Source organism: Mastigoproctus giganteus, chromosome 2 (genome assembly GCF_048544385.1).
Source record: "Mastigoproctus giganteus isolate SK-2022 chromosome 2, ASM4854438v1, whole genome shotgun sequence".
In the NCBI taxonomy this organism is placed as follows: Eukaryota; Metazoa; Arthropoda; class Arachnida; order Uropygi; family Thelyphonidae; genus Mastigoproctus; species Mastigoproctus giganteus.
The window spans coordinates 98,315,510-98,338,126 of record NC_143576.1 but is presented as its reverse complement, the minus strand read 5'-3'; the positions used below and the strand labels follow the sequence as shown (position 1 = coordinate 98,338,126).

The 22,617-nt window shown below is 38.3% G+C and overlaps 1 protein-coding gene across 1 annotated transcript in view; it reads left to right on the top strand.

Moving 5' to 3' along the window:
- LOC150089451 (protein aurora borealis-like) overlaps positions 1-22,617 on the top strand; it is a 119,396-nt gene that overhangs the window by 43,775 nt on the left and 53,004 nt on the right. Inside the window, exons 4-5 of the mRNA XM_090389986.1 lie at positions 1,840-1,911; positions 13,910-13,966. Of these exons, the coding sequence (XP_090246112.1) occupies positions 1,840-1,911; positions 13,910-13,966 (129 nt within the window). The remainder of the gene's footprint in view (positions 1-1,839; positions 1,912-13,909; positions 13,967-22,617) is intronic.

The following is a 22,617-nucleotide window of genomic DNA, read 5'->3' as shown; positions in this document are numbered from 1 at the left end:
CTGGAAAGTTAAAATCCCCCATTATAAGAAATTCTGATTTACTGGCTCACTCTATTTCTCTTCACAATTGCTAATTATACTCATCAGATACATTATGCCTGTAACGCACACACCTACTCATTTTCCTTTCCCAGTGCTTATTTTACACCAAACAGACTCAACACTGCATTGTCCACCAACATCAATTGGATGCACTTCCTTAGATTTTTGTTTCTTAACTAACAGCATAACCCCTCCTCCATTCCTGCCCTGTCTATCCTTCCTGTACATATTGTACTCCCCAAATTCCAATTCTGCACTGCTTATATCTGTGTGATACCATGTCTCTGATATCCCAACAATATCTGCCTTTGATGCCTTGACTAGCACTTCAAGTTCATCAAATTTATTAACTATAATCCTAGCACTGGTGTACATGCAAGTATTCGTGCACTTGTTCCTACTCTTAGTTACCCTAATACAACCCACCATAATGGATGTATTTACTTGTTTCATTATGACTTCCAACAGCCCTGAAAATCTCTATTACCTTGCTTTCCAGGCTGCTGTTCATTCCAACAGAAGCAGTGCAAAAATCACTTTTGCCTCTGCCTGCAGCCACTGTCAACCTTTTAGTCTGTGTATCCTCCCACCCAAGCTAGCATTTTTCCGAACCATCTAACACTGCCTCTATAGCATCAGTGAATATTCTTGCACCCTTACTATTTAAGTGTATCCCATCCCTGTAGAAGCAGTCTCTCCTGTCAACAAGCACAGACCATGCTGAAAAAAATTCTACCCCTTAAGCCTTGCACAATCTCTGCTGGGCCGAATTGATCGACAAGGCTCTCATCATATACTCCCTCCTATCTTGTCTGGGCAGAATTGCAGACACTTTCACATTCAACCCTAACTCGAGACTTTTTTTTCAACATTGACCTGTACTTGTTGAGTAACTCTGCAGATCTCTTACTCACTCACCTTCACTCACCTCAAGCATCGATGAGCCATGGTTGTCCAACACCTCACTGGCGATTCATGGGTTTCCCCTCCTCAGACCATTTTCGGTAGGTACTAACCACGGCTGACCGTGAGCATCCCACTAGCCATGCTATGCTCTGACCCAGTCGTCTGGCAATTACAATTTGGCCTTTGTCGAACTCTCTTAAATCTACTGCCTTTCCCACCTGAAGAGCAAGAGTAACATTGATTAACAGAGCTCAGTATCAGTGTTTTTTTATACGGTGTCCCTACCTGTGCACCTGCAGTTGCTTCGATTTGCATAATGGCTTGCTGGTCATAATGTTTTGGCTAATCAGTGTATTTAATTTTTTTTTTTTTTTAATTAAATATTTTTTCAATAGTGTTAGTTACTTCCATTTTCAAATTTAATTCAAATTATATTTGAATATTATGTATAGTTCTCCTGTTTGTAGAGGGGGATTATTGCATTGATTATATGTATTATCATTAACTAACAGTTATGTAGGATTGTTATTTGGAGAGGCACTTGTCAGGTGACTATCACCACAAATCTCTGGTTAAACAATTTAAGCATTCATCCAGTTTTCTAGTGGTAGTAGTAAACTACCAATAGGCATTTGATTCTAGGGCAAGCACTCATTTCTTCAGTGACTCAAATTCTTCTCGTAATTCACCAAGTTCTGTTTGAGATCGGTACATTCCTTACATCGGGTGAAAGAAAAGAATAATCATTTGAGCTAGGTTTGTCCACTAGACCAACCTTACAATGCCACAGACTATCCAAATTAGGTTTTTTTTTTTTTTTTTTTCTTTTTAATTTGAATATTAGCAATTTATATTTAAAGATTTTTTAAAAAAGACATTCACAATTTTTAGATTATACAAGACTTGAAGAGTCTCCAAGTTCTCCACATCAGCTTTCTGCAGTCAAGTCTCTAAAAAATGAAGGTAGGTGATTTCTAGTATTTATTTTTACCATTGCAACTTTTTTAAGAAAGGCTTTTGGTGTTTATTTAATAATTTAGCATAAATGTTTAGGGAAAAAATGTACATTTTGTTAGTGTAATTCATACTAACCAAGTATTTCTGGTCCGCCTATCTTTACTACAAAAAATATTACCCGTTTCCCTGACAATAGTCTCTCCCAATAAAACTAGATCACCTTAAACAAGAGCAGTATGTACTTGACTATTCTTATCTGAGACCCAACTCAGGGGTGCATCACTTGACAGGTCACAAGATACTTGAATCCCCATCGAGTTCCCAGTCACATTTTTTTCTAGGGCAAGCACTCTAGAAAATTCGGTGACTCAAATATTTCTCATAATGCACCATTCTAATTTGAGATTGGTACACTCCTTACATCGGGTGCAAAGAAAAGACTCACGTCCACTAGACCAACCGTACATACATGCCACAGGCTATACAAATGACAAACTCGTGACTCACACTAGAAATGCTTGCAGGCATTTCCGTCTGGGTCACAATATCCTTGGACTTTGTATTGTAAGTGGATCGTGCTACACGATCCACTTACAATACGTTTGAACTTTAGAAAGATTACAAGATTTAAATTTACAGTATATTACAAATTGTCAAAATATTACAGAAATGAAATGAAACTGCTGACAAAACTGTAACCACCAGAGAAGTTAAATTTAAGCTACTGAACAAACGTTAAAAAGTTCCCAAAATATTAATAACAAGGGCTAGATGAATATTAAGCTGTAGCTTTTTGAATACTTTGAAAAAAATTTATTTAAAACATATAATAGGATTTAATTTAACAAACTATTACAGAAATTAAGCTGGTAACAAAACTTTAAACACTAGTGAAGTTAAATTTAAGCTACCAAACAGAAGTTACGAAGATCCCTCCAAAATATTGATAAGAAAGGCCTTCTGAATATTAAGCTGTAGTTTTATAAATACAGTGGAACTTCTCTATTACGAACTTCTATTTAACAAATTTCTCTATATTACGAATTTTTTCGCAAAACATTGCACCTTGAAACAAAATTACATATAAAATTAACCCCATATAACGAAGTGTTAGTCTCTCTATAATGAATTTTTAAAAAAATTAATAAAAGCATTTTTGAAGATTTTTCAAGCATTTACTGCTAAACAGCCGCTCAAATATGCTGCCCTCCTTCCTTCCTTCCGAAATTGCGCATTAGCATCTGGAATTAAATAATCATCCTTTTAGTGAACACTTGTGGCCACTAAAAGGATGATTATTTGATGCCCATAGGAGGGTCTTTGGTTCGTTTTTGTTACAGTTATTAAACCAAATGGGTTTTCTTAAAAGTGGTCATAAACTTTACAATAAATAGGGTAGATTTGTAAATTGATGTTGGCTCAGGGGAAAACGAAATTCGCTGCGGTAAACCTTTAGCATGCTGTAGCGGCAATACATAGAATGCTACCATAGTTGGTTTTGAGCGAATGTCACTCAGTAACGCCTACTGAGTGACATTCGCTTCTCACCTCAAGTGTACCACGTGACCTTCATGTCAATCATTATATGATATGTCCGTTCTTGTCTAACTGGACTCCCAGTAGATGGTTTTCATGGTTTTTTTTTTTTTTTTTTTTTTAATTTCGTTCGTCATTAATCACATAGGCTATATGCTCTTGTATTTTTTTTTTTTTTTTTTTTTTTCTGAAAAGTAACATACAGCATACATTAATCATAAATTTTCTTTTGTGTATATATGAATGAAAGCAGAATAAAAGAAATTCACAAAGTCATATATTTTTTCAAAAGGAGTGATACTGTTGAATTGGCAAGCGAACGTCATTGAGTAGGCAGTACCTGTACTAACAATTCACTATATGGCCAGCGCAGTGAAGTTTGCGGTGTATGTATCAGCAAGAGCTGCAGTCCAGTAATTTTTACAATTGCAAAAACAATGTTGAAGAGAAAGTATTAATGACAATTGCGAAAACAATTTCTCGATTTAAAAAAAAAAATCGAGAATCAATTTTAAATGCAATTGAAGGAGGAGCAGACAAGAGACGAATTAAGTTGAGAATATACGAAGATGTTGATAAAGCTGTTCTAAAATGGGTGAAATTATACGTGAAAAGAATATATGGCCTAATAATTAAGCAACAAGCTCTGAAATTTGCACAGTCCCTTGGACATACAGAATTTAATGCGAGCACTGGGTGGCTAGATAAATTTAAGAAGCGCCACAGAATTGTGGAAAAGGTTATTTGTGGAGAAAGTGTTAATGTAAGCAAAGAAGATTGCAACAGTTGGAGGAACAATAACTTGAAGATTTTGGAAGAATATGAGCGTAAGGATGTTTTTAATGCTGACGAAATGGGTTTATTCTTTAAATGTTTATTGAATAGAACACTTGCTTTTAAGGATGATAAACGTTTTGGCAGAAAGCAAAGAAAGAATCACTGTGCTAGTTGGAGCAAATATGACAGGAAGTTAAAAATTAAGACTTTTAGTCATTGGAATATCAAAAAACCCAAGATGTTTTAGAGGCACAAAATCTTTGATAGTTGACTACACCTTTTTATAAAAAAGCATGGATGACAAGTGATATTTTCGAAGAATGGATATTAAAACTAGACAAGCGTATAACAAAAGAAAAAAGGAAAATCTTGTTGGTAACTAACAACTGTCCGGCACACCCTGCCAGTATTTCTGCCAAACTTAAAAGTGCAAAATTGTTTTTACCACCAAACGTAACGTCAAAACTCCAGCCAATGGACCAAAGCATTATTAAAAATTTTAAATTTCATTATCGAAAGAGAATAATAATGAAGATTGTCAATGTGTTATCAGAAAATAGAAACTTGGAGGTTACAATTAACCTTAGAGGTTGCATCTCTGAACTGGCAAAAGTTTGGACAAACGATGTCACTGAATACACTATTCAAAATTGTTTTTCGAAAGCGGGATTTGCATTGAATACAGAAGTTGAACAACAACTGGATGAACAAGATGAATTGTCCCTTTCACAACTGAAAAACTTTTGGACATTATTAGAATCGACCGGAAACATCGAAAATGAAGTAACACTGGATAGTTATGTTTATGTAGATCACAGCAGAACATCCAAATGAAGATGAAATACTGCTGAACAGTGTTAAACGTGACCATAATCACGAAGAAATTAACAATGACGCATCAGAACAACCCGTAGAAAAGCCAACTCACAAAGAAATGGTTAACGGTTCGTATGGGTCTACGAAAGTAGAATTTTTGTGAAAGTGTTCCTGATAATGTTTTTAATGCTCTGAATAAATGTGAGGTTTTCTTTGAGAATCAGACAATTTTTTAATTGTACTGTGCAAACGAAAATTACAGATTTTTTAAATTTGTGATACTTACTGGCGAAAATTTTGTAAACGTAATTTAAATAAGTATGTTTTTGAAATAAAATACATTAAAAATAAATGTAGATTCGTTTTCTAATTAGATAATTTATAATAAAAAAGATTTTCTGTATAACGAAATTTCTCTATAACGAATTTTTTCGCTGGATTTATCGAATTCGTTATAGAGAAGTTCGACTGTACTTAACTAAATATAAAAATAAAGTAACCTATGTGGCTATATGGATTCAAACTATATACATTAACTAAAAGACAGAAGCAAACCCTTAACATAATTATGAGAGCATCATTGGACTAACTGGAGATGTGCAAATGTATTTCCAATTCACAAAGAGGGGAATCAAAGGTTAACATGAATAATTGCAGACCTGTTACTTTACCTTCTGTTCTTGGAAAAATATGGAGTCACTGGTTAAAGAAGCAATGCAGTATCATCTAGACAAGACAGCAGTAATAATTCAGACACAGCATGGGTTTGTTAAGGGGAAGTCTTGTCTGACCAATCTGATTAGATACTATGACATGGTCACAAAAAAACCGAATGCAAAAAAAAAAAAAATTTGATATCATATACAGCAGACTCTCGATTAGCCAGGACACTTCAAAACTCCAAATTTAAAAAAAAAAAAAAAAAACAACCGGAAATCAAAAAATTCAAGTAATAACTAGAATAGGTATAAACAGATATTTTGCAAGTCTTAAATAAGTGACAAACGGCATTATAAGTCATCATTGGGAGATTAGTGTACCTATTATCTTGTAACCCTCGCTGTCTTCACATCCGCCGCTCAAAAAAAAAAAAAAAAAAAAAAAAAAAAAAGACCAAATGTTTAGTTTGTTTTAGTATGTCGCATCGATTGTTGTGTTCTGTTGCAGTGCAAAAGGACAAATTTATGTTGGAGATGTCAAAATTTTTTTTTTTTTTTTTTTTTTTGTTTAGAAATCGTGAAAATGAACAACAAACACAAAAGAGTTGTTTTCAGTTAAACAAAAACTTGAAATTATTGAAAAGTTTGAAAACGGTGTATCCATTAAATCTCTAAGGCAGTGGTTTTCAACCCTTTTCTAATAACGGCACCCCTAAGTAATTTATTTTATTTTGCAGCACCCCTACTCAATTTTCTGCCTGTTTGATCCTATTATCTCTGTATATATCTGTGTGTGTGTGTATATATATATATTATATGATATTTATTACAATATAATTATAAAAATTACATTTCATAATACAAATTATATATATACAAATTGTATTATGAAATGTATATAATTTTATTCTTTATATAGAAGTACTTAGTAAACATCAATTATAGATCACCACAAAATTAAAAAGATGCTGTACACCATTTTATAATGAAATAAACATATAAATTAAAAAATAATAAGTTTAAGTAACTTAAACCCAAATTACGTGGCACCCCAGTTGAAACCTACTGCCTCTAAGGAATCATTATAATAAGGATGTATCAAAATGTCCAAACATTAACAAGTATCGTGTGGAATTCACATTTGTCAATAATAATATAGTAGCAATATGTTATTAGTCATTCCCAAGTTACGTAAAACTCGACGAAGTAAGAAGTCCTGGACGTATCTCTTACGTATGTCGGGGACTTTTGTATTTTTGGATTAACCGAGAAATCGATTATCAAGGATTTGATTTTTACCATCTATCCTGGAAAATTGAGAGTCTACTATACTCTTATTTCAGGAAAGCTTTTGATACTGTTGGCATTAAAGGCAAGTTGCTACAATGGATAAAAGGATGGTTGAGTGGGAGAATACAAAGAATGGTAATCAATGGATACTGCTGTCCGTGGACTAATGTTATTAGTGGTGTCCCCTGGGGTTTGGTGATGTGTTGGACCCATTGTTGTTTGTATATTTATCAGTGATATTGATGAAGGTATATCAAGCTTAATGTCAAAGTTTGCAGATGATACAAAGGCTGGGAGGAGGATTGTTAATAACAGTAATGACAGTATGCTGCTGCAACAAGATCTGGAAAAGTTTGGCAGATGGGTTGAAAAGTGGCAACTAAAGTTTAACATTTACAAATGCAAAGTACTGCATATAGGTAGCAATAACCGCAGAAAAATGTACCAACTGTGTGGTACTACACTCAGGGTAGTGGAGAATGAAAAAGACCTGGGGATAATTGTGCAGTCAGATATGAAGTTTTGTAAGCAGTGCAGACAGGCAGCCAGAGCAGGTCATGGGTCTTGTCAGTAATATACAGGAATTTTGCAAGTATGAGCAATGGTCAGGCCACACCTTGACGACTGCATACATGTCTGGTGGCTTGATTTTAGGAAGGATGTAGAGTTGCTAGAATTAGTAGAGAGAAGGGCAAGACTGGTGAGGGGATCAAAGGGGTGTTTTTACAAAGGCTTAAGCTCTGCAAATTTCAGTGTCGGGAGACTAGGCACCTGCAACATGATCTGATTGAGGTGTATAAGGCCTTGAATGGTTTGAGCAGGCTAAATGCTGATGAGATTCTTCCTCTTGCTCAACTAGAGGAAAGACAGTGGTAGAATAGATGTGCAGAAAATTGCGTTTAGGTGCTGGTGGTTGATTGCTGGAACAAACTTCCATCTGTCGTGGAAGTTGATAGATTAAATTAATTCAAGGAAGAAGTGGACAAACTTTTGGAGCAAATGGATGTGTGAAATGAGAAAGGTTTTTTTTTTTTTTTTTTTTGACTGAAGCTGTATTAGCTTGCTTTCTTGCATAATATTCCTCTGCTAATGCTAAAATTCAGTATATTAAATAATAATAAAAAAATTTAAAATTATTCCAAAAACTAACCTGCTGTGAAGTTCCGAAATGCACAGCCACCATATACAATCAATTGCAGCAGTGTGCTATACATGTGCACTGATTAACGTCCAACCAATGATATTACATGAGCATTTCTATAGCAGAACTTTCAGATCTGTTATTGAAACTATTTCAAAGTCTTTTGCTCAGGAGGAAGGAGCTCCTCGAAAATCATTTAATATAGCAATGTTTACAATTAGAATTATATGACAAAAGCCATTCCGATTTCAGTTGTTATATGTTTAAACAATAATGAAATTGAAAGAACCATGGAAGGAAGATGATAATTCCACAATATGAGAGATGGCTGATGGTGAATAATATAAATCAAGACTGAAATGTCTTAATTTATATAAATTAAGACATTTCGATCATTTTTATACTAAATTAAGACTGAAATGTATAATATAAATTAAGACATTTCAGTCTTAATTTATATTATACACCATCAGGCATCTCTCATTGTGGAGTTTTACTTCATAACTGTTTTGTCATCATTGCATCACTTGGGTACCTACCCACTCACTGAAGAAGGGCCAAATAGCCCTGAAATGGTGCCGCCTGGGTGGTGGTGGTGGTATCCGCTCAGAATAAGTAACAACAGTCTTCTCCTTTGGTGAAGCGTTACTTATTCGAAGTAGTGCAATATCGTGGCAACTCGTTGTGAAGGTATTCACAATATGAGATATAACTTAAACGAATGCCGCCTTTGCATATTTGTGCTAATTCAGAGTTTAGCTGTGTACTAATATCATGTGTTTGCACTAACTTGTACATTGTATAAATAATAATAAACAGTGATAACAAAAGAAAAAATAAAGGAAGGAAGATATAAAAAAATAAAAGGCTAGGTAACTACCCAAACCGACCTTTGAATTTATTCAAATTATTAGCCTCAACTTCCTGAGGTGGTAACTTGTTCCCATAATTTACAACTCACTGGATAAAACAACTTGTGATTCAGGCAACACAATGGCAATCCCCAAGGCAGGATGCATTGGTCCCACAGGATGAGGTTATTTTTGGTGACTCTTTCCAGGGAAATGGGAAATATGCTGTGCAAGAAGGATAGGTGGAATAGGACCAGGGTATGTCTACCAGGGAGAAAAAGTAGATGATGCTATAGAGCAGATATCATCTTTTAAGGGTGAAAAAGGATATCATCTTTTAAGGGTGCTCAAAATTTCCTCTGTCAACGTTGCAACATTCCTGGAACCTGTCCCCGACACTGTGACATACAGTAACACACTAATTCTGGTTAGCACCAATGTCGATAAATGCTTGAGAGATGAACTCCTTCAATTCGTCCACTGTGTGGGGCTTCCTCTCAAAAACCTTCTCCTTTACTACGTCCCAAAAAAAGAAGTCCATAGGTGTCAAGTCAGGTGAACGTGGCGGCCATTCAATGCTGCCATGTCGCCCGATCCAACGTTGTGGGAAGGTTGTGTCAAGGTAGCTCTGTACCATCAAAGCAAAACAAGAAGAGGCCTCATCTCGTTGAAAGACGGCAAAGTCAGCCCTGGTTGCGAGTTGTGACACCACCACCATGTTGTGCAACATGTTATTGTTACAATTGTTAGGCAATTGTTACCATCAATAGTTATATCGAAAATTGTAATGAAAAATAAAAATACCATGACCCGATCAGTACTGTATACCTACTTTTGGCCCACCCTGTATATAAATTATTCTGTAATCAAGTTACAAAGGAGGTTAGGCAAGCTAAAGCCGATTATGAGGAGTTTCTGCAAAGAATGCAAAGAAAAACAGCAAAGACTTCTGTGCTTTTATTAATAGTAGAAGGAAGGGATTGAACTACATTGGGCCACTTGATGTCAGTGAATTAACTGTTGATGATCCTGCTCAGGTTGCTGAAAAATTGAATAGGTATTTTGCATGTACATTCACACATGAGGACTTCTTAGGACAGGGGATGCCAGAAGTTTACCAAATTGTGACAGGGAGCTAAATGACATTTTGATAACTAAAAGAAGACAATATTAAGGGAGACAACAAAGGAGATAAGCAAACCTTTAGCCATAATTATGAGAGCATCCTTGGATTCAAGAGAGGTCTCTATGGATTGGAGATGTGTGAATGTATATCAGTTCATAAGGGGGGGGGGGATCAAAACATGACATGAGTACTTACAGACCTGTTAGCTTGATGTCTGTTCGAGAGAAAATAATGGAGTCACTGGTTAAAGAATTAATGCAAGTGACAGGACAGGAATTCAATTATACTGCACACCATCTGGACATGAATAAAATTATATTGTATGGTGTGCTGTCAAATCATGGATTTGTTAAGGGGCAGTCTTGTCTAACCAATCTGATTGGATAATATGATGCTGTAATCAAGAAACTGGATGCAAAAAAAAAAATAATTTGATATCATATATTTGGATTACAGCAAGGCTTTTGATACTGTTTCACATAAAAGACTGCTGATTTGGCCCATATCAGAATGTCCGAATTGCACCATGCTCTAGCCACCACCAAACTCAGTGCAGCAGAGCCAGATGGAATAGATTATATCATGATAGCACAACTTACTGAACCAGCCCTTTAGACACCGTTACTTCTCTGCAAAAGAACATTCAAAGAAAATACCCTCCCTGACAAATGGTGTCATGCTTATATGCTTATATTTTGGCATTCTGAAACCAGGAAACGATCCTACAAATCCGCTACATTACCAACCATTCCATTCACAAGCTATATGAGCAAAGTCCTGGAAAAAATGATTAATGCCCATTTAACCTGGTTGCCATTTCAAAATAACTTCCTTAACCCAGTGCAATATAGTTTGTGTGAAGGCAGATCCACTCTTGACCTACTGATTAGGGCAGAAATAAACATCTCTGATGCTTCTGTATGAAAAGAACACCATGTTATGGTTCTCTTTGATATAGAAAAAGCACGTGGTTTGGAGATATGGTATAATGCAAAACATATATGTGGCAGGTGTCTGCTGGGGCTAAGCGGACACCTGTCACATTTTATGAGAAACTTCCTACATCACTCATTTCAAGTTAGAGTTCACAACCAGTTATCTTCAAATTTTATCCAAGATGAAGGGGTCCCACATGGTTAAGTGCTAAGGGCCATCCTATTTAACATAATAATGAATTCAATAACACAAAACCTACCACAAACAGTGTCCACACCCTTGTATGCCAATGACTTCATTATCTCCTGCCATTTCCCTAATATGCGAATGGTAGACAGTTGCAAGATGTTATCAACAAAGTTGTTAAATGGTCTCAAAACAACAGTTTTTGCATCTCAACCCAAAAGACTGTCAGGATACACTTCTGTAGGAAGTGTAACCTAATAATAAGCGTAACCCCTAATATGAGAATGGTAGACAGTTGTTAAATGGTCTCAAAACAACAGTTTTTGCATCTCAACCCAAAATACTGTCAGGATACACTTCTGTAGGAAGCGTAACCTACATCCAGACCTGCAACTTCACCTAGAAAATCAAATCGTCCCAGTGATTCCTAGTTTCCACTTTCTTGGTGTGGATTTTGGCCAAAAACTTGCCTTCCTTGAACATATAAAAGTGCTCTGGAGATTACTTGTCTTAAAAAGCTAAACATTTTAAGAGTACTATCTGGCACAATGTCAGGAGCTAACCATTACACACTACTGCATTTGGACTTGTACAGTCATGTCTAGACTGTGGCTCTGCAATGTACTTTTTTTTTCTTTTTTTTTTTTTTTATTAACATATCTACATATATACAAACACTTTTCTTGTACATTCATCCAGTTTTGCAGTAGAAACTCCTGATTACAGACCTTTTTCTTTTGAGTCATTTTTATTTATGGATTTGTATGATATGGTTATTTATGCATTTGTATGATGCTCTGCTAGACCAATTGCTTTATGTCGGTTTAATCCTATACACCATAGTTATTTTTGCCTTACACTAGGGGCATACCATACATCACCATTTCAGATCTTATATGCTTGAAGCAAATGAAACCTCCTTGCATCTACACAGACAAATGCTTTTGTTAAACTACTCAGAATGAACTTTTCTCCCCAAATTGGGAAAACCTTTACATAGCTTACCCATCAGGATATGCCTTTGCTCACTACTCACTAACTGGCAACTTGACCTTGGTAAGATAAAGCCTACTGCCTCTTGTACAATCCCACCTTGAATGTATCATATACAGCTGTGTGACCTTTCATTCACAACGTGGGAAAATACCTTATCCCGACATATGGACAGATCTAAAACTGATACTCACGTTGGTGCAGCAGCATTATTTCCCAATAGCCAAGAAACTCCCTATTGAATGTAGTAGTTATACTGCAGAACTCTTTGCTATCCACATAGCCTAAATTTCACATTCTCAACAAACATATTGCACAGTGTTATTTATACAGACTCCATTAGGGCTATCCAAGCTATACAACAGAATAAAAATCATGATATAACCCCTTACTCATACAGATTTGTAATACCATGGGAATTGCTGGAAATGAAAGTGCCAACCTAGCTTTCAAAACTGCTACAGATCCTGTAGATCAATCCTTTTGTCTCAGGTTACAAGTTAATTATAAATAAATGATCTATTGAACAATGGCAACACATCTTGCAAAGTCAAGTTGGTAACAAGCTACTCTGTATAAAGAAAGATCTCAAACCATGAAAATCTGGTATATGCAAGAACATGAAGAAGACATACTAGCCCAACTACAAATAGGCCACAAACCTAACACATCATTATTTGCAGGCACTGATCCCCCACAATGCACAAATTGCAACAGTTTGTGCATTGTGCTCACTGTCTAACATGTACTCATTGATTGTCCCAAATACAATAGTGATTGAAAAGCTATATTTACCTCATTTCCCATGATGAACATTTCTTGCAGTGTTGCAGAAATGTGGACTTGGCACATTATAGCCTGAGCTGCTTATGCACTATAAAAAACCAAACCCAGTAGATATGATATACATGGCCAAAAGTTTGCTTTCCTCTAACAGATACAACTATACAACTCAGTGTAAACAAACAACATTTATACAGATAAAAGTATGCATTTAACATTACCATAGGTGCATTATGGCCTTGTTGCTCTTGCACCTCAAAGCCTATAAACAAACAGATCATATATACACTGCTTCTGTAAACACTTAAAATTGTGATGAACAGAATTGTTCCTTTTTTTTTTTTTTTAATCACAGTTATGTGAAATTCCATTCTATTGATCCAAATATAATGTTGACATGTTTAATCCAAAAATTTAATTAAACTTCACATCCACTATTTAAGTTTCCATTTAATCTATCCAGGTAGTCAGCTCTCTTCAAGGTTTAAGTCAATGTCATGTCAAGGTTCTGGCCAGGTGAGCATTAAATATTGCCCCTCCTTACACCAGGATTACAGTATTTAGTGCCTACCGACCAGCTCTCCTGTATTTCATCTCCTTTGGCTGATCGGGTGGGTAGTAAAAAAAGACTTATCAGCAAACAATGTGTTGATTAGCATCAGTTGTAAATCCACATGAATCACCCTGTATGTAATTTGTGCATTAATTTTCTTCAGTTATTTCTTCATATGCAAATTGAATTACATTTTTATTACCTCATCCTCCTCTCCTCTTGCACATTTTCAGGTAAGCTTTTCTTAGATTTTCAAGCCATTATTTGGATAGAAAATTTTTTAAATTTCTTGTAATGCCATATTTTTGTGCATATACGTCAAATTAACATTAATTCAGTCTCCTTTGCTATTTCCAGTGTGGACTCAAACTACATTGACTATTCCTCCATCTTTTGATTTAACTCAAATTCTAGGTAAGAAAAATTATTTCTTCATGTTATTTTTAAAAAAAAAACTATCACCACTGGCCTTGCACATTAAAACTTAAATGGGAAAAAACTCTTAAGTTCAAAATTTAGATTCTCTCCTTTGGAATAAGTGTCTTAATTGTTGGCCAAAAGAGAAGTTCTGAAGATTATTATTTTTTGAACTCCTTGCATACACAAAAAAAATAGCTTTATGTTGAATAATTTGAGGTATGTTGTATATTATTTAAAAATAAATTCTTTTAAATGTCTCTAAATAGTAAAACTGGAATCAGGTATACTTCAACAAGTGTTCTTAAACTTACTCTCACCTCCAGATAAGCAAGTGAATTTATGGTTTTCTAATTTAATTGTGTTCTGAATTTTATTTTTTCTAACTTTTCATCATTCTTATATAGCATAGGATGAAGGTTAGGAAGATGAAAGAAAACACTTGTTGATGTTAAACTTGAATTTCTGTATACTGTAATTTTCAGGAAATGCGTATAAAGGGAGGTTATTCCAGAAAATGGAAGTTGGAGAAATAAGTGAGGAAGGAGAAAAGTTGGTTATGTCAGTTTTAAGTTGGAAAGTAAAAGGATGTTGACTGGTTGTGGCATGTGTTCAAACTGGTTTGAAAGAGATAGGAGGAATTACAGAAGTCAATTCAGAAGAACACTGCCTATGGAAGTGTATATAGAAAAGGCATTCAGCAGAAACAGAATGTCTATGAGACAGAGAGGGGAGTGACTTTGTAAGAGTTGGGTCATTAATTAATCTAACTGCCTGTTTTGAATGCATCCCTGAAGCCTGAGAAAGGTTATGGGGAACACCGCCACAGATGTGAGAACGATATTTCATGTAAGGCAGATTTAAGATTTATACAGAGTGAAAGAGAGAACTCAGCTTTTTAGATACAGGGGAAGCAATATTTGCGATGTGCCTATGCAAAGAGAAATTAAACATCAAGGTAATCTCTAATAGAGAGAGAGAGAGAGAGAGAGAGAGAGAGAGAGAGAGAGAGAGAGAGAGAGAGAGAGAGAGAGAGAGAGGTGATCTTGTCTAGAAATCTCAGTTTTGGCAAAGATAAGCATAGGTGCAGAAGAATCCTTTTTGCAAGATATAAGACAGGACAGTTTTAGAAGGACTGAAATTAACTGAGTTATCTTTGCCCCACTGCAGAATTACCTGGTAATCAGCATTTAAAGAAATGGTAGTGGATGTTCAATAAGTTGAAGCCGTTTTTTCAAGGCAAGGTTTCTCAAACTTGAATGCGCAATATCATGTGTTCTTTTGACTGGAAATTCTGTCCGTAGAATTTCCAGTCAAAGGTCATTAATATATACAAGAAGAAAAGAGTTGGAGAAAGAACTGAACCTTGGGAAGTACCAGCACCCACAGTGAGTGTTCGGTATCCAGGAAAGAGAGAAACCTGGATACCCAATTACAAAAAAACAGTTGGCAAACCATAAGGTGGAAGCTTATTTAGAATACTTTTATGCCGAGCCCGATAAAAAAAAAACCTTTGAAGTGTCCAGAGCAACTGCTCTATTTTCACCAAACTTTTCCGTTGAACTTCTCTATTGATTGGTAACACAACCAGTATATCACTAATGGATCGACACTGAGAGAATCCATTCTGGTGATCATTAATCAGGTGGAAGGTTTTTAGATGGTTTTGGAGATTGCAGTTAATGGATTTCTCCATTACTTTAGAAAGAGTAGAAGTAAGTTCAATGGAATGATAATTGGGTGGGAGAAATTTGTCACCCATTTTAGGAACTGGCTGGATATGAGCAAATTACCAAGCAGAAAAAAACATACCAGTGAAATATGAAGGTGCAAAAAAGGCAATACAGAGCTGGATTAAGCTCAGGAGCAGAGCTCTTGAGAAGTGGAGAAATACCATCAGGTCCTGGCAGTTTCTTGGCATCAAGACTGTTCAAAATTCTTCCAACATCCTTTTGATGGAATATCACAGGAGGAATTGAATAAAATGTACTGGGAATGATAGGTGTTTTACCAAGATCATCAATACAAGCAGTTAGAAGGAAAGTATTTAGCAGGTTTGCATTATCTTTAATTTAGGTGGGAGTGGAGATGGGTAAAAAAGTCGCAGCCACTAGCTTTGGCAAGAAACTAGAATTGGCTATCATTTGAACAAGAAGCAAGTTTTCTATACTTCGCATGTTCAAAATCTAGTTTGAACTGATTAATAACTGCTTTACAATTGATTCAAGCTTTATGTAAGCAGAAAATGAACTTGGGGATTTCGATGCAAGCCACAACAATATGCAACATTCTTACCTTGAATAGTCTTATTTATTGGAAAACCAAGGTTCAAATAATGGACAGAATTTTCAGGTGGAGTGTGGAATAAAGGATTTCATCCCTGCAAGAATAATACCACTGACAAAATTTGAGCAAACACTAACATTGGAAGATTTAAAACAGACCGACCAAGGAAAGGAATAGAAATCCCGTTTTGCATTCTTGTAATGTCAAACAACACAATGTTGAGGATAGCAATGAGAGAAAGGCTCCATTGAAGAAGAGGCCATTGACCACTCACCTCGACCATGTACTTGGAAGGATTGTTTGTGAGAAAAAGATCGATCGTATTGGCTGTATGGTTAGGATTGTCTTATGTTCAGGTAGGTAAATGAACAATCTGTGTGAAGTCATTATTAATAGAAAAAGCTTCAACATCCCAACCAGCTGGAGTGGTGAACATTAAAATTACCTCACTGTTAGGAAAGTTGGATCAGGAAGAGTCAAGTTACACAGAAAGGAAATCAGAAAGCAGTTCCAAGTGAAGTTGAGAAGAAAGGTAGAAGCAACAGACGGACTTGACAGAATGAAGTACAGAGGTTTTAAGCCAGACAAGATTGAAAACAGGAGATCCCAAATTACTGCACCTCTGATGGGGAATATCAGAGCGGACATATTCACAAATACCACCTTTGAAGCAAAAGGAATTGTACAGTAAATATTTGAGACAACTGAAATGAGCAGTGGTTGAATCAACTAGTAATTGGGATTCTGTCAGAAAAAGTAAGTGAGGCTTGGGAGACTGAGTGGAAACAGAGATCATTGAAATTGGAGCAGAGACCATGTATATTAGTGAAATGAACGAGAAAGTATTTGAGGGATTTAGATCTTTTCGCAGATAAGTTTGTTCTATTGATGATGTATTCAGTAGTAAGAAAGAGTGAAGAGGAGATTTTGTTTGAAGTAATGACATTTTTGGATATGGTGAACACACGGCAAGAATATACCCAGCTCCTTGACATTACGTGCCCTTGAAAATTGCTTCCTGCATGTACACTATGGTGATTTCCTCCATTCACTATCTGACAGAGTAGATGCAGCGATATCACATACTAGCTTATCTTGGGTGCCTCCTGGAGAGTTACCAGTAGGTTTGGTCCGGTGGACTATCTAGCAGCTAGCTTATGAACATCATTTTAGAGTAGTACCTTCAAAATGTAAAGATTGGATCTTATCACGATGCCCATCATAACCTCAAAAGATATCATTCTGCATGATGGAAGAAAAGGGTGGTGCCAAAGCTTTGCTACGAAGGCTAAACATGGGTTTCACTGCTTCAAACCTGCAATAAGCAAAGTGGCAGTATTTAACTGGTTGATGACAGTCATCTACCACCTGCATGGTAACACAGAGGGGCAGCATTCCTCTGCGTGGTGTGGATGCCACAGCCCACATCATCTCCTCTCTGGGTGACTTCTATGCCGTTTCCCTGTACTGCAGGCTGGGAGAGGACATCCTACCTGCAGTCCAGTACCTACAACATGTCTTAACAGAACTGGCAGGTGCAAAGATTGTCATTTGTGCCGACGTAAATTGCCGCTCTGCCCTCTGGCACAGTGAGACCCCAGGGCGTAGAAGTGCTGCAAATGGACAGCGGCTGGATGAGTTCCCGGCCAATAGTGGTCTGGAAGTCATAAATAGGCCCAACAGCCTGCCGACGTTTTCCAGCTCACTTTGGGAAGCTACGATTGACGTGACTCTCTCCACCAGGTCCTTTGCTAGATTTCTGTTGGATTGGACTGTACGGGAGGGCTGGTCCACCTCAGACCATCGAGCCATAACTTTCAACATGTACAGATCGATCGCTCAGTCCACAATTCTCAGACAGAAGCAACACAGATACGCTTTGAACAAAACTGACTGGAGCCTGTTTAAAGAAACACTCATCAATGGGATATTGCACTTACAAACCGAGAATGTGCAAGTTCAGCATCCAGACTCCCATCAGCGCAAGGTCACGGACATAATTACGAACGCTGCAAATACAGCAATAAAATGGAAAAATCCCATCCCTGGGGCGGTCCCCTGGTGGTCAGAGGAGCTTCAGGCCCTCAGACGTGAAGTAAACCAAAAGAGGCGTGCATTCCAACGGGCCAGGCGATCCTGGCCCCCCGCAGAAATTGAATACCTCCGGCAGGAGTACAGAGAAACTCGAAACGCCTACAACGCGATGATCAGGCAAGCGTAAAAGACTGTCCTGGGAGCATTGGTATCAACAGTTGGTAACTCTGACCCCTGGGGTGTCGTGTTCAAGGTGACAACAAATAAACTGCCAAGAGGTGAAGTTATTCGCTCCACAATCACCCCACAAGGCCACATGACCTCCACCTGGCAGCATTCAATTTCAAACATACTTGATCACTCTTTCAAACAGCCACCAGATGACAACTCACCAGAACAACAGCAGCTTTGCCTCGACAATAGCAACTATAACTCAACACTCGTGGAAGAGCCTTTCAATGTTGAGGATCTCTCTATGGCCGTTGGGAGACTGAAAAATAACAAGTCACCAGGCCTGGACATGCTCGAGCCCGAAATAATTAAAAAAGTTGCCGAATTCACTCCAGAAACCCTGCTAAACCTCTTCAACCATTGCCTGCTAAAGGGATGGTTCCCAACTGATTGGAAAACTGCATCCATTCGGCTCATATTCAAAAATCCAACTAAACCGCACGATCGCCCTGACTCGTACAGACCTATTGCTCTCCTTTCTGTGCTGAGTAAGGTCTTTGAGCAGCTCCTTAGACAGAGACTGGAAAACCACTACAATACTGCACAGCTACCAGCACGAAATCAATTTGGATTCAAACCGGGCATGTCTACAGTCGATGTGCTGGAGACCATTACAAATGCTGCCAGGAACTGCACCCAGAAGTACCTCCTCGTCATCTCGATCGACTTTGCTGGGGCGTTCGACACCTTATGGTGGCCTAGCATCCTCGGACGGCTGAGACGCGCTGAGCTTCCAGGAAATCTTTACAACTGCATTGCCAGCTATCTCAGTAACAGGAGCATTGTGGTTCAGGCTCCCTTCTCCAGTGTGGAACGTCGTGTCCACCGAGGTTGCCCTCAGGGCTCTGTCCTGGGCCCACTTTTCTGGAACTCTGTACTCGACGAGCTTCTCAGTACTGACTTAGGCGATGTCCAGACCTTGGCATATGCTGATGATCTCTCCCTGATCCTGGCAGGGGACTCCAGGGCTCAACTTGAAGTATCTACCAACAGAGCTCTTACCACCCTGCAAGAGTGGGTCTGGAAAAACCATCTGAGCATCTCATCCACAAAAACCCAATCCATTCTCCTGAAAGGCTATCTTGATCCGCGGAGGCCACCTCAAATCAAGATACAGGGCACGACCATCAAGCTTGTTACTCAGCTGAAACTCCTAGGCATTATCATCGACAGCAAACTAACATTTCTCCCACATCTCAACTATCTACAGAAGAAAATAAGAAACTACATTGCACTGGTTGCCAGGGTGACCCGCCGAGATTGGGGGCTCAAAAAATGCACTCTAGCCTTACTGTATAAAGCCATATTCCCCAAAGCCTCCACATACTGTATAAAGCCATATTCCCCATTCCCCAAAGCCTCCACTGTGGTAGGACGAAGAAAGCTGAACATCATTCAACGGCCAGTTCTCCTTACGATAACCAGAGCATGTTGCACCTCCAGCACGCACGCTCTACAGGTTCTCGCCGGTGTACTGCCCCTAGACCTTGAGGTGGCCCATGTGGGGATGCTGTATCAGCTCAGCAGAGGAAAGTCTACCACCTTTATTGATTTTACCACGGATCCTGCTAACACTTTTTCCAGTGAAAAAAGCAGACTCCTAACCTACTTACAACAGATCTGGCAAGCTAGATGGTCTGAATCCACCAAAGGGGCCATCACCCGCAAATTTATACCGGACATATGCAAAATATATCCCAAATCACCATCCTGGTTCTCCCCAGGCCTTCTAACCACATACCTCCTAACAGGGCATGGTGCCTTTCGCAGCAAACTGAACCTTCTTGGACTTTCCAACAACCCCCCTTTGCACTTGTGGTGCCCAGGAAACCTGGGACCACTTGATGCATGACTGCCTACTATATGATGACCTCAGATCTTCTCTCATCACACAAATTCATTTCATCCCGAGAGATCAGGAGCAACATCTCCTGGAAGACCACCATATCTACACAGCCTTTTCGAACTTTGCTCAGGGCCTCTTCATGAGGCGGAAAACCCTACCACAACCACAGAATCAGACCCAACCAGACAATGAAACGGCCTAATCAGCCATGTGTCAAGACCTCTACTGGCTTCGGCATACTGAAATCCCCGTGAAGACTTTCAACCTGCACAATAATTGTGCCTTTACAATGCAGTCTCAACATCACCACCATCTACCATGACTGCAGCTCCGGCTTCGCCTCCCACCAAGTTAACTCAATACTGAAATGACTTCACCACCTGGATGGGACCTGTCTGTCCCAGGATTGCACTACTTGAATTTGACCTTCTCGGACTGGACTCTGCCAACTATGACTTCATGCAGCATTGCTGCCAATGCCATGTGACGATCCTGAACCCATGCTCCCTTGCACGGCCCTGTTTCTCCCGTCCTGGCAGGGAGGAGAAGGTTCCCTTGTCTCCTCCCTGCCGCCCCCTCTTTCCTTCTGGTGTGGCATGGGCCTGCCTCACTGATTTTGGGGTCATCTACTCTACCGACCCTATACATCTGTCTCTCACCCCCCCCCCAGCCTTTAGTCTCCCCTCTCCCTCTAGCTTTCCAACTAGCGTTCATCCCATGTCAAAATTATCCTAGCCCTACACCCAAAATTCTTAATTCCAACACTGTATAACTTAAAACTCCTTTGGCCTGACCCAAACTCTAGCGCACCCCCCCCATTTTTTTTTTTTTTTTTTCCCGGGTCCTAGCCACTGAAATCCCAGGAAATTAGGTGGCAGGACCTGCCAGAGTACTTATTTAAAAATACTGGTGTACCTGGCTTGCTTCCACGGGGCTAAGTGTGGGCAACGTTGGGCCTCAGTAGGGGTCCAGCGGCTAAATGGCCAGATGAACAACGGTACACGACACTACATCCAACAATATCCATACACTTTTAAATCTCTGGCCTTTACAGTGTTCTGTAACACACGACAATGTAGACTACACGGAGATGGGGGAAACCCCTGGTGCCGTTAGACCCTAAACACACTTTACACTTTACCCCAACTCCTGCATGCCCTGGTTCAAACCTGGCTAGTTACCTCCAGTATACTAGGACTAGGTGCCATATTTCAGGACTTGTACACAGGGGTTATATCAATTTTACTAACAGCCCACAATTGTGCAGGTGCAAGCAGAGGATTTGGTTGTACCAGAACGACCGAACTTCGCTAAAATTTATTCCACTCGACTCAGGTGTCACCTAAATATCAGTTCCATCAGCATTTTGGACTCCCAGATAGCAAGCCCGGCTTGTCATAACTTGACAGAATGTCTGTGGCAGCATCAAAGTTGGGTTTATTATTTAAATGAAGCTAGTATTTTGGAAGTTGACAGCTGTTGTTTACAGTGATTTCTGGCATGAGAATCAAACTTTGTAGGTAAGCATTTCTTTGTGGAATTGTAAATAATATTGGAACTGTTAAATCATAGCAGTTGAGCTACAATAATCAATAGTGGAAACTCCCATTACTAGTTATTGTAGTTTAACAGATTTTGCAGTTGGTATCAAAAACTCTAAAACTTTGTAGTCAACTTTTGGAACATTCAATAGACAAATTGTAAAGTAGGATATTGTATTTGACATGGATTTCACACTTAATTTATTAGTATTAGTGGCAAATGATGCAAGAAAGCAAGTTATACAACATCAACAACAAAAAAAAAAAAACACTTCTCATTTCTCCTATTGATTTTCCTCTAAGAGTTCTTTGTTGACATTGAAACTACCCACCTCTACAACATCAGATGGTAGTTTGTTCCAACAGTCAACAATTTATGCATATCTGGCCTGCAACTATTCTTCCTCAACTTGAATATATGCACACTGATGTGTATGATCTGAGCAAGAGGAGGTATTCCATTACCATTAAGCTTTCTCGGTCAAATCTCTCTCCTCACAGTCTCCAGAAACTGCAGTTTGTAAAAGTGAAGCCTTTCCTGGTAAGAGCACCCTTTTTCTCCCCTCAGCAATTTTTTTGTTGCTCTTCTCTGCACCCATTCCAACAGATCCACATCCTTCCTAAAATAAGGCTTCCAGACCTGTATACAATAATCAAGATGTGGCCTTATACAATGGGATAATCGCTTCCTTCTCCTGCTGGCAAAATTT